The sequence below is a fragment of the Alosa pseudoharengus genome, unplaced genomic scaffold (genome assembly GCF_046254945.1).
Source record: "Alosa pseudoharengus isolate Yale_2024_CS ecotype anadromous, Long Island Sound unplaced genomic scaffold, YU_APseudo_1.1 YU_APseudo_1.1_scf_11, whole genome shotgun sequence".
Classification (NCBI taxonomy): domain Eukaryota; kingdom Metazoa; phylum Chordata; class Actinopteri; order Clupeiformes; family Clupeidae; genus Alosa; species Alosa pseudoharengus.
The window spans coordinates 24,799,545-24,811,805 of record NW_027468576.1 but is presented as its reverse complement, the minus strand read 5'-3'; the positions used below and the strand labels follow the sequence as shown (position 1 = coordinate 24,811,805).

The 12,261-nt window shown below is 40.2% G+C and overlaps 2 protein-coding genes across 2 annotated transcripts in view; one reads left to right on the top strand and one right to left on the bottom strand.

Moving 5' to 3' along the window:
• The window catches only part of slc9a7 (solute carrier family 9 member 7), a 51,882-nt gene extending 47,556 nt beyond the window's left edge, over nt 1-4,326 (bottom strand). Inside the window, exon 1 of the mRNA XM_076278554.1 lies at nt 3,899-4,326. Within this exon, the coding sequence (XP_076134669.1) occupies nt 3,899-4,181 (283 nt within the window). The 5' untranslated portion in view covers nt 4,182-4,326. The remainder of the gene's footprint in view (nt 1-3,898) is intronic.
• Nucleotides 4,327-7,831: 3,505 nt separating this feature from the next.
• Nucleotides 7,832-11,656, top strand: rp2 (RP2 activator of ARL3 GTPase). The gene is made up of 5 exons (XM_076278553.1): nt 7,832-8,204; nt 8,987-9,655; nt 10,766-10,880; nt 11,041-11,126; nt 11,231-11,656. The coding sequence occupies exons 1-5, from the start codon at nt 8,022-8,024 to the stop codon at nt 11,312-11,314; spliced, it is 1,137 nt and encodes a 378-aa protein (XP_076134668.1). The 5' UTR covers nt 7,832-8,021; the 3' UTR covers nt 11,315-11,656.
• Nucleotides 11,657-12,261: the final 605 nt, after the last annotated feature.

The window sequence follows — 12,261 nt, the reverse complement described above, 5'->3', positions numbered from 1 at the left end:
CTGACTGAAGTGTGCTCTTAGCATTCTAGACCAGAAGACTGCTGCACCCAAAATGAGAACCTCCACATGTAGGTCACAGGGTCCACAAGCATGCTTCTGTTTTGGGCTGGCAAACTGCACACAGCTGAATGCACAAAGCTCCCCCAACCACAGACTACAAGCTACTGGGGGAACAGCTAAGGCCTTAGCTCCAGACCGCTAAATTCGGGAATGGCTCATCGAGAGACGCACGCAACTTCTGACATCATCACACTTGTCCTCGGGGTGGGTGAGCAACAACCTACGTCATACACAAATGCCATTTGAGTATCTTGACTGCACTTTGGTGAGAAACAGTCATAACACTTGCCTCTCAAAAGAAAAGATTTGGGTATTGATCCAAGCTCACAATAAAAACCTACCAAATAAACAGAACAGGAACAGAATATTGCAAAAACAAAAAGGGCCGCAATAAAAACCTGCATTCAAAGTCAGCATTGCCGCGAACAATCATTAGTTAATGAGCTGCAGAGGAGTACAACGGGCCTTCCCAGATAAGCTGACAGAGTACTGTGTACACATGCATAGAAATGATAACATATCAGCCAGGCCAGTCCTATTCAGGCTATTGGCAGGGCGGAAAACAACCCAATCAAAGCATTATTCGTAGGACGCCATTAGTCTGTTCACAATCAGTGGCCAAGCAAGTAGGCTATGGATATTATATGTCAGAAATGGGCCCACCATATCTTCGAAGTGTCTGTAAACACAATGTGCAAACTGAGCCGTAAATGTTATAACTAGCTGAGGTTGTGTACTGTAGGTAAGTGAATAGCTGTTAAGATCTAAAGATGCTTGGGAAGACTGCCGCACAAAAAGGTTCAGCCACTAAAGTTCAAATGTATTTTAAGTCTGGCTGACTGACAAGTCCTCATCAACCATTAAATGGAAATTTCAGAGGGCAGTGAGAAAGATGAGGGGGTCAATAAGCTTAACATGCATATTTGTAGTAAGTGCTTCTTCTAAGCTGATAGACAGTGGAGGCTACTGGCGTGATTGACATGGGCAACTTCTTTAGCTGCCATTGCCAAGTGCACGATTCTCTCTGAACATGCTGTTTGATATGCCTTACCCACTCCACAGAACACAACGTTAACTGTTAAGTGCTTGCCTAGGGCACTACATAAAGAAGGACCAACATGCCTCTCTAAACATCACATCCTTTTCAGTAGAGCCGGATGGCACTGGCCATGTGCATTCTATGCAGACTGAGTATCTGTTAGTGGTAAAGTCCCAACACAAGACAACACAATACAAGGCCTTAAATAACATGCACTTAGTTAATGTTATGGTAAACATTTCAATACAATATGAATATTATGTTTTTAAGACATGGTCTAAATCAGTGTTTTTCAACCTTTTTTGTGCCACGGCACACTTTTGACACTTAAAATGTCCCACGGCACACTAACATCCTGTGTGAAGAAAAAATAAACATACCATAGCCTAAAATTTCAAATAATACACAGATATGGCCTTATTATGGCTTCTATGCAAGACCCGCTCAATAAAACAAGCGCCCTCTGTTTCATTAGTAGGCGACTATATCTAATTTAATTGTTGTTATGAACTGGATATGTGATGATTCTGTGAATACTGGATATGGGGCCCCGTTGTACAATGCCTGCATACCACAAATAGTGAAATCATACAATCAATGAGAGCATGTGGTTATAAATTCTTTGATGCAACAGTTGCTTTTCTGGACCAGTGAGTGACATTTGGGTAATTTTCTGCGGCACACCTGATGATCTCTCACGGCACACTAGTGTGCCCCGGCACAGTGGTTGAAAAACACTGGTCTAAATGATACTTTAGCAATTATCAATAGCCTCCATGCAAAATAAACAAAAACAAAACCTGCCTGTTACATCCCATAAACCCTCCTCTAATGAACCTTGTTTGTGCTGGGACAAGGACTACTTGTGATGATGACATTGCTGAAATACCAATGACTACACACAATTCCACTAAACACAAACATTAGGCAGAACAATGTATCCACAAAGTTTTCTGTGAATCTGCAAAAAGGCCATCTGGATTTTGACCTTTGAGTTGCTCGATTTTGACCTGAGGTCAGGTGTGTCACCCTCTAAAGTCAGACACCTGAGGGAAGCTCCGCTCGTCAGCAGTGCACTGTGCACAGGAAAAAGAGACTTGCTGACCTCCCAGGACTCGTCCAAGATACTCTGTCTTAATAAGCTGCAAAGAAAAAAAAACTTCAAAAAACGTACAGCTGGGCAGCAGTTTTCTTTAAGAGCTGAAAAACAAGGGCTCACTTCACATGCTGAATCACACGCAGCCCGTAAGAGAGGTAATGATCTCCATTACACAGCATCTCTACACGTCACAGCCGGTGGTAGAGACAGAGATTGTGCAGTGTTCAGTTTCTAAAAATCTGAAAAGCAATCTTCAGTGACACTTTACAACTCTGCCACTTACACGTGTTTCTGGAGACAATTTTGTAAACGTGAAAAGATTTGTATGAAAAATAATACAAGTTTTTTTTCCCCAGATCAAATATGTTCTATTCCTGTTTCCTAGCTGATAAAGCAAAGGACATCCATAACTATAATAAAAAGACAGAACTGTGATGACAAGGCTCTGTCGTGGCATCGCACTGTTAAGCATGTGATTTCCTCCTGATCCACATGGCATGGGTCACTGGTAAAGTAACCGTCACAGAGACATGACACACTGATAAGGCAACAGTCACAGTCCTGGCCTACAACTGACGCCTGCTCCCCATCACAGGGCTCAGATGTTGCCTGCCGAGTCCAAAGCCCGAGTCCACCACACAGAGATCACTGCCTTTTTTATAACCTGCGGCAACACATAGGAATGGCAACTCGAGTCTAGAACTGCCCTATCTAGTGAAATACACATACCAAGTCAATATAGCTGAATAATTCTAAAACCAGGATATTTGAGTGCCTACTAAAACATTTTTTTTTTTAATCTACTGAATAAAAACGACCCCAAGATCACTTTTATATGCAAATTATAGGCCTACACATTTAACACATTTATAAACAAGTGTGCTATGATGCTGGAAATAACCTGTTGTTTTTAGACACAATGAAGTTGTGTGTGTGGAAGCTAGTAGTCTGCCCAACACAGAGTTATAGTAATCCATGGTTCTCGATCAACTGCTAGACTAGCCTACACAACATCACTGACTTCTATTAACAGGGCTGAGCCACCGAGTGGGCTACAAAGTCTCACCTGACATCAAATGGAAGTCAGGTGACCCAAAAACATCTACGGGCCTGTGTGTTTACTAATGATTAATACGTAGGGCGAGGGACTCGTAGTCAGTTTGGTGACAGTCCTGGATGAGGTTGACTGACCTTAGTTGACTAACTGCAGTTGAACAGGGCTAGTGAGCTCGTGGCATCTATCCAAATGACAAAATCTGACTTGCATCGAGCTGGTCATTGGAACACAACTAGCATCAAGTAGATCGAAGCAAAATGGTCACCACTTTACGCTTCTCTGAGATGAATCAAATGGTTAAAATGATGCGCTATACTATACAAAAATGTTACATTGTAGCCGCTGGTACATTCCAGAAATTAAGCGGTCCTAAGGCTACCACACGGAGTACTCGAGCATCGTGCGTGTGGAGATTCGTTAGAGCTATATATATATCAGTATGAAATATAGATAGGCCTACACAGAGTCATCACAATGCTTTGATAATGTTAGACTATTAGCCTAATTTGTGCCTGAGAAGTATGCTGTAAATAACCCTAAGCACAATTACATTTAGCTTTGCACCTAGCAGGCTAGACAGGCTCATTCATTGGAGAGCTTAAGGTTTCGATAATGTGCTTGCTCTAGCTAGCTAATGTCTCACCGTATATCATCGCCAGGCCAGTTTCGTGAAGAAAACGGACTCTTCTATGTTTGAAAAGCCAGATGGTTAAAATAGTTAATGTCAGCAATAAAATGAATGTCAATAAATTCACGCTGTCCTGCCGATGACTTTCCTCTGCCTCTTTCTCGGTGGCAAGTTCTTCCATTCCACTGTCCTCTGCATTCATTTTGGAGACATGGTTTAAAAGGAAAAGGCATAAAAGAAAAATATTTTTTTCCTTTAGAAATAATTTCCACGGCTTTGGTATGGTGACGACGTCCATGGTGCAGGATGCTCCCTTTGGATGCCTACTTCGTGGTACTACTGCGTAAGGTAACGACAAGGAAAACAATTAGGCAGTGAAACCCTCGCCTGCAGTTCAACCTTTTAAAGACACATTGCGCCGTTATGTGGACACGAACTGCAGCCTGAAATTGTAGTGCCCCCCCGGACAAGGGACCAAACGACTGCCATACAGTCAAACACTGGGTAGGACTTCCTGTATTGATAATGCAGCCTATACCTACATTTGGTTAGTTGCACAATCTACTTCATGAAGCCATCAGTGGTCCAAACCATGCATTTAATATAAAAGCCATAAATAAACACAGATCTATGTGAATCAATATATATTCAGGTATAATTTCACCTTTGATGTAAATGTTAATCATGTATCAAGTCTTCATATATGTCAGTAGATTATCTTCTTTTAAGGTATGTGCCTACATCCATCAGTAATTGAATAAAAGTCAGGTCATTTTGTTCACTATTGCAACCTCAGTGCTAATGATTTTATACTGATGTTGCTTGTCAACCACCCCAGGCAACCATGGTCTTTCTGTTTAATTTATACAAGAAACCACAGCATATACTGCTACCTATCTTTATAGCGGAGTGAAAACGTTTGACAGAAATTAAACCAAATTGTAACCAAGATTAATTGAAGGGGGGGACACTGGTTAATTTGAAGGGTGAAACATTGCACTGACTGCACTGTGAAATGCTTCTCACACTGAAAAACAGGAAAGTGAGATTTCCTTTTTCATTCACTGGTTTCCGAAGTGCATGCTAAACTGATGAGTTGTCAGATTTTAGTTAAATAAATTTCTGCTGCTCTTTCCTTGATCTCTGCCAGCAAAGTACCTTATTTATGCAGCCAACGCCATAGGCCCACAAACACAACCAGAATGCAGCTGTAAGTATGACATGAAAAAGGTTGGTTGAAAGATTTTCAATACAAATTAATTTAGCAAGTTTGTGCAAGTGCAAAACACATCAATCCCTCTGTATGGCTAGCTTATAACTACCATTATATACTCATTTTAATATTTTAATTGAATTTCTTGTTAAAGCTAATTTTGACTAGCTTGTTCTTTTACCTCATTAATTATCTGATGATCTTCTCTTCCTGGAGGACTGACATTATCCATTATTTTCACCATCAACAACAATTTACATTTATTCATTTAGACTAATCTAGACTATCGCTATCACAGCATCTGTCAGTACTAGAGGATAGCAGTGCCTACTAGTCAAGTATGGTAGGAGGAGATCCTCTTGTCTCTATATTCATCAAATTCCTGTTCCCCAACCCATGGCCTCAGTCAAGAGGATCAGTGTTGTGTGGATGAGGTATGGACTTCTTTTTGAACAGGTGAGGTGATCGATTCAGACAGCCACACTTTTTCATCCAGTCGGCCCAAAACGGGTGAAAGAGGCTGGATAGGCGTCTCATTTCTATAATCACTGCAGACCCACAGCCAGTCAGTTATCCATCATGGCTGGACTCCCTCAGAACACAAAGTCGGCCCTCACCAAATTGCACCCCAACTATTGTGAGCCTGCAATCAATCTCCCACTGCTGCAGAGCACTGCTGCATCGTGAGCTCTAAGCGCAGAGATTTTGCCTTTACAGGAGCTAATGTTAACCCTTAAAGGAGTACCGTCACACCGGTGTGATGGGAATGTTGAGAAATGAACGTTCTAAAGAATATCTGGGTTCATTGAATTCAACATAGAATTTTAGAACCTTCAATTGTTGCGGAACTTAGAATGTTCAAAAACCTACACCGACTGAGGACACCCATTGTATCTTCCCACGCATTACTTTTTTGTTTTGTTATTTTTTGTTTGTTTGCTTATTTGTGAATTCACTGAGTTGATGCCAAATCAAGGACTGATGAGACAGAAAAGCCCCTACAATATTTCTCTTCTCAGATAGATTTTCATTATAGATAGATCTTCATAAATCTTCATTAAGTCCTATTAAATATCTGGGAAATATATAGGGTAGCTTACATATAATGCAGTCTAGATAAGTGTGATAAGGGGTGTGGGAGTTCAGATGCATGGGTATATTTCTCAGAGTCTGCATTTGTCATGACTGCAACAAAGGCTGGAATACCAGACTAACAAGATACCATGGTGAAGGTTAGGCCTATAACACCACCTAGTGTCAAAATCAGGAAAATTATTTCCAAACTAGCTTACTTCTGATACCAAACAAATAGTGTACATGGAAAGAGGTACCTAAATTATATCCAAAATTCCTTTTTATTTCATCCAAAAATTAAAAATTTTGGGGCATTAATCAATATAAATTGATTGTAATTGTAAACTTTCAATATACATACTTTGTAGCATCAGCTAAACCTGGTCTTTGTGTGATCAGGTGTAGCTCAAGATCCAAGTTAGTCATTAATCAGAAAATAATAGCTAAAAATGTCATACACAATTTGTGATGTTGTAGCCTACTCAAAAATAATGTTAGAACATTGTATGGCTTCTAAGTATTGGCATGATGTGCAGACCTGCCATGGAGTTACACAAAGGCACATACAAAACAGAAAATCATATGCATATTCAGTGACCTCTGAGTTGTCGAAACTATTGTAAAAAAATGTTGAAAGCCTGGTTTACCTACTTCCGTTAGCTCTCACTATCAAAACCTGAGTGTAAGGGCCAAGTTCTTGTTGGATGTGATACAAAAAAAATGTATTTTCCATTCATGAGTTTCTCTTGTGTTGTTCCAATGGTTATGTGTATTGTCTGAGTAATTCCTTTAGTGTATAATTACAGTTTCTGAATGATAGCCTATGCATACTTTGGTTGGATGTGGTTTTAGGAGCTGCATGACATCCTGCGTCTTGCTATGTCTGGAATGGAGAGCTTCTGATGGTGTGCTTGCATGAACAGCCAGAGAAACCTGTGTGCAAATACAAAAATATAGAAGGCAATTTAAAATTGAACAAATTTAGGGTGACCACAGTTCACTAAGAATAATTGCTGGGCTCATTCTTGGCCTACTAACAAAACAAATGTACTTTTGTGTCAAATGTTATCTTCATAAATAGTTGTCCTAAGTAGACTAACAAATTATATATCATATCACTTATTTCAGTGTTAGGTTATAATTAGGACAAGCCCTATAATTAGCAAAGAATTAGCCTAAAGGACTAGCTTACGTTATAGGCCTAAGCTACACAGCAAGCTGTCCTCCGTGACATCCGCTGTTACAACACCATGATGGACCTTGGCTACTATTTATAGAATATTTTATGTAGCCTTCAATGTTCCATAAGGATTCAGGATTGCCCCTTCCACACCTGGTGAAATAAAATGAGAAACAAAATCTGCAAAAAGAAACATCAATATCCATACATATTTCAATAAACCATATATGTTAACACCTGGAGATTTATATCTGATCCATGCAGGCTATCCCAGGCTGATAAATTATAGGCTACAGAAACAGATAAGCCAAACATCATTATGGCGACGCCCTTGCCACTTCTGAGCCCACACTACTATTTTCATTCGCTCCTGTTGACTCACGTAGCCCCCCTTTACAGACCTATGCCTTTGTTGTGATTCGCTGTTCCCAAGTAACGAAGTGCAAGCCATTGATTGGCTGTCTAACATTAAGGAAACGGGAAGCTCTTATGTAGAGTGCGTGATTAACTAACGCCTGGCTAAACTCGACAGCAACCTATTGCAGTCGGAGAATGTTTTGAGGCCTCAGGTTAACCCAAATATTTCTCGAGGAAAAACATTATTTGCAAGAGCTACACATTTGGATATTACATTATTTTTGCCAGTAACAGGTAGCTGACTGGTCGTTGAAATGGGGTGCTTCTTCTCTAAAAAATCTAGGAGAAAATCTCCTGATAAGGAGCCTGCTCTGACGAATATAGAAGAGGACGCAACCAATATTACTGCGACTAGCACCGAGGTTAATGACACTGCTTTAAGTACCAACAATACAGAAGAGGCACCAAAACAATATAGCTGGGATAAACGACCAAAGGTACTGTAAACGCGTCTCTCTGTTTGTTTGTTCGTTCGTTCATACAAATCATGGTTTCTCATATATTTGATACTCATCAAATATTGGGATAGTAGATACAATCTCCAGTACGGTCGCTCTGACATCCTATTATTGAAAGTCCACTCAGAAAATTTAGCTAGCAACCTCCCCTGCAAGACTTCGTGAAAGTTGCCAGCCTCGATTAAGAAATTAGCGTATTTTAAGGAACTGCTAGTGTTGGTGCAGGACCAGGACGTAAGCTCGTATGTCGATAAGCTTTTTAGCTATTCAATCGAAGTAATCTTCGATAGTTAATATTTTTACCAAGCATGCCAGATCGCTGCATGTTACAGTGGGCTACTGTTACATAGAGCTTATTATCGGCTTAAAGACAGTGCACTGCACGTACAGTTTACGTGACAGCATGCTATGCAATTGTCAATTGATGATAATCAAACCAGTACCCCATAATGTCCAGTAGAACTAGTCAACAGAAAACAAGCCTTTTGGATTGTACAGGAGCTGTTTCCTGAAACTCGGAAGGTTTTAAGAATGAAGAGGGGTGGGGGTAGATGAGACAATGTCGTTGCTATGCCCAGCCTTATTTGGAGCATTATATTTGTGTGTAGACCTGAAGACACTGAGATCGGACGTTGTCTGTTAGACAGCATTTTAACCAACCCCTGTATTCTAAGCACAAGCCCTTTGTTGAACAGCACTATCCTACATCAGTCAGTACTGCATGCTCTAATTGATATTTATTTTCATTTTGACTAATTCAGGTTGATCCTAAAGATTTCATGCTGACTGGCCTCAAGGATGTCACAGTGGGCCGCTTGCCAGGCAAGCTGAATGGGCAACAGTTTGTCATCCAAGAATGTGAAAACTGCAACATCTACGTGTTCGACCACTCGGCCACCATCACAATTGATGACTGTGTGAACTGCAGGATAATGCTTGGACCAGTGAAGGGCAGTGTGTTTTTCAGAGACTGCAAAGACATTAAGTGCGTAGTCGCATGCCAGCAGTTCCGTACTCGAGACTGCAAGAAGATGGACGTGTTTCTGTGTTGTGCCACACAGCCGATCATAGAGTCCTCCACAGGAATGAAATTTGCCTGCTACCAGTACTACTATCCCGATCTGGCCTTCCACTTCAAAGATGCAGGCCTGAGCATCTTTAATAATAACTGGAGCAACATCCATGATTTCACCCCAGTTTCTGGGGAAACCAACTGGAGCCTGTTGTCAGAGGATGTAGCTGTCCTGGACCATGTTCCCCTGCCAGACTCAGAATCCGAGTTTAAGTCCATTCGAATCTCTACTGAAGTAGGGCGGAGCATTGTCCCACTAACCAAAGGAGGCAGGCGCAAGGGCAGTGATGAGTCTTGTCTTTTTGTCTTCTTCGCTGGAGACTACACCACTGCCAATGCACGAAAACTCATTGATGAGGTGTGTTATTGTTTTGTTGTTGTTTTTTTACGATGATACGATGATTGAATACAGAGATAATACTCATCCCGGTTTTAAGTGATGACTGGATGTTATTTTGAAGAAATGTATGTAAGGCCAATTGCATTCTCTTCATCACAGAAGAGTTACATAGGAGATCAGCACCTAGTGTACAATGCCGGGATGGTGATTTTATCTGAGGTAGATGATGCATCAAGAAAAGCAACTGAGCCAGTCTTCAATACAATGTTTTGTTTGCATGAGTTTATCTTTCTTGGGCTATCTAGTCTTAGGCAGGGATTAGGCTATAAATAATCTGTTCACTAAAACAGTTTTTTTTTTTTTACTTAGCGGCGGATATCATGTTTGATTTAGTATTTGCCACTACTACTTGGTGTTGAATGTATTAGTCTAGCTGTAGTCTGTGTGATGTAACGCTTACCACAAAATCCTCTCCAGACAACTTTTAACACGTTATTTACGTAAGAATTGGTGAAATTGAAACTACTGTTCATAGCAAGCTTCTCCTTCCAGAATAGGAACTCACAGCACTGACTTCCTTTTGCCTCACTCACACCCACAGACATTTTGAAATGTTTTACATTTCCATTTGCCGTAAGTTTAAAGAGGCAAATCTGTGACTAATGCCATGGCGGATGGGGTGTGACTTCTGAAATTCTGTAGTAATACATGTTGTACAGACTAAGTAGTTTGGCTCTGAAAGCTGTGTGTAGTAACTACCTTGTAGGCTGGAAGCAGCTTAGTTTTCTTATAGCAGGTGCCTTGTGGCAGCAGTTATCCATCTGGTGGTGTGTGTTTGTGGATAGTTTCCACCCCTAGATAATACAGGTGGATGTAACTTGCTGAACTTATACAGTTGCACATGTGTAGAGGTTTCAGCCTTAACTAATTACCTGAGAGAATGTAGGGTCAGACCTAGCATTAGATGCGTATTAGAGTTGCTATGCAAGAAACTGTGTGTGTGTGTTTGTGTGACTGAGAGTATTCTGTCTTACCAACAATATTATTCCTCAGATGATTTAGAAAAGAAACATGAAGAAACAACGATTTCTCAATAAGTCAGTGTTGTATGTGTCCATGTTTGCGCAGGCAACTGGAAAGGGCTTTGTGCTGGTACAAACCAAAGAAGTGTCCATGCGCCCTGAGGATGTAAGCCGAGTGTTTGGAGATCACTCTGAGGGACTGCTAGAGTGGGTTGCCAAGGGTAAGACCAGCATGTTTCAGTAAATGCACTGCAACTCATGGGAGGTGTTTTTACATCAAGACATCAAGGTTATAACAGCAATTAGCACTGTTAAATCAACATCCCATCGCTGTGAAATCTTGTATAGACTGTGCTAACTTTCTGATATGTGACTATATAGGTGCAGTTGTTGCTCTGGAGTTTAACGGAGATGGTGTGGTGGAGACCTGCCGTAACATTGCCAATGATGTCTTCAATGGTTCCAAGGTAATTCTCGAAAACGCCTTATGTATTTGCCTTTATCGTGGTTTTATTCCTCTAAAGATACTAAAGTTGTAGTGAACTGTTTTCTTTTTGTTTTGTTTGCTAAGGTGTTTGTCTCTGAAGACAAGGATACATCCTGCCGAGATGTGGACAACTTTTTCAACTTTGCAGACATGCAAATGGGATTGTGAGACACGGACAAAATAACACAGCACATGGATGTAGGTTTTTTTTTAATGATCATTTGTTTCGTAACCGTCCTCTTTTTACTGGCAGTATTGTGAATTGAGTTGTAGACAGTCAACTTAATTTTTCAACAATCACTTATGTCTTGTCAAAACCACTATTTACCTTTGCAGATGAGACTATGTATTGAATGTATGTCACTCTATGTGTGTTGACTTCATACCATGCTGTATGTGATTCACTGTGGTATCACTGCATTTTCTTTGATGGCAAACAGAGACAAGCACACAAGACAATCTGATTTTAGTTATTTTGTTATATTGAATGTGATTCCCCCCCCCCCCCCCCCCCATAATTGTCTCTAGGTATTTATTTAATAGTGCTGAAGTAGGAGACAACAGACAAATGTTAGTAAACAATATATGGATTTTACATTAATGACACATTTTCTAAGATTTTTCTATAGTTGATTGAGATGTATATATTGAGATGTAGCTGTTGATAATGGAGAGTGGTTATTTAACCAAGATGTCTTGAATATTGTACTGCGCTGTGTCTGAGACGTTTTGCCTCTTACTTTTTCAGTCTTTGTAAATGTCTTATTTTGTATTTACAATGTCCAGTACGTCCAAAACTCATCTTTACCGTTTTGTTGATGTTGATAGCTGTAATATGATGAAACAACTTAAAACAAACAAACAAAAACAGTTGCACTAAAGTGATTTTTCCCTCTTGGTCTCTGAATCTGTGAATTTCTGAATTGTTAAGAGTGCACTGATCTTTCCTGTGACCAAAAAAAAAGTGCAGCATTTGTACATGTGTCAAAACCAGGTTAAACCATGTGCTTTTTGTACTGCTGAATGTCTGTTTTCATATTTATGTTTAAACAATTTTATAGAGCTGATTATAACATCATATTACAATATACTCTTGTGAAAAACTGTTGGAGACT

Bases quoted from the DNA above. Each gene is read 5' to 3' on its own strand.
- rp2 (XM_076278553.1), top strand. From the start codon at position 8,022: ATGGGGTGCTTCTTCTCTAAAAAATCTAGGAGAAAATCTCCTGATAAG. The intron at 9,656-10,765 runs GTGTGTTATTGT...ATGTTTGCGCAG, and splicing joins CACGAAAACTCATTGATGAG to GCAACTGGAAAGGGCTTTGT. The intron at 10,881-11,040 runs GTAAGACCAGCA...GTGACTATATAG, and splicing joins GCTAGAGTGGGTTGCCAAGG to GTGCAGTTGTTGCTCTGGAG.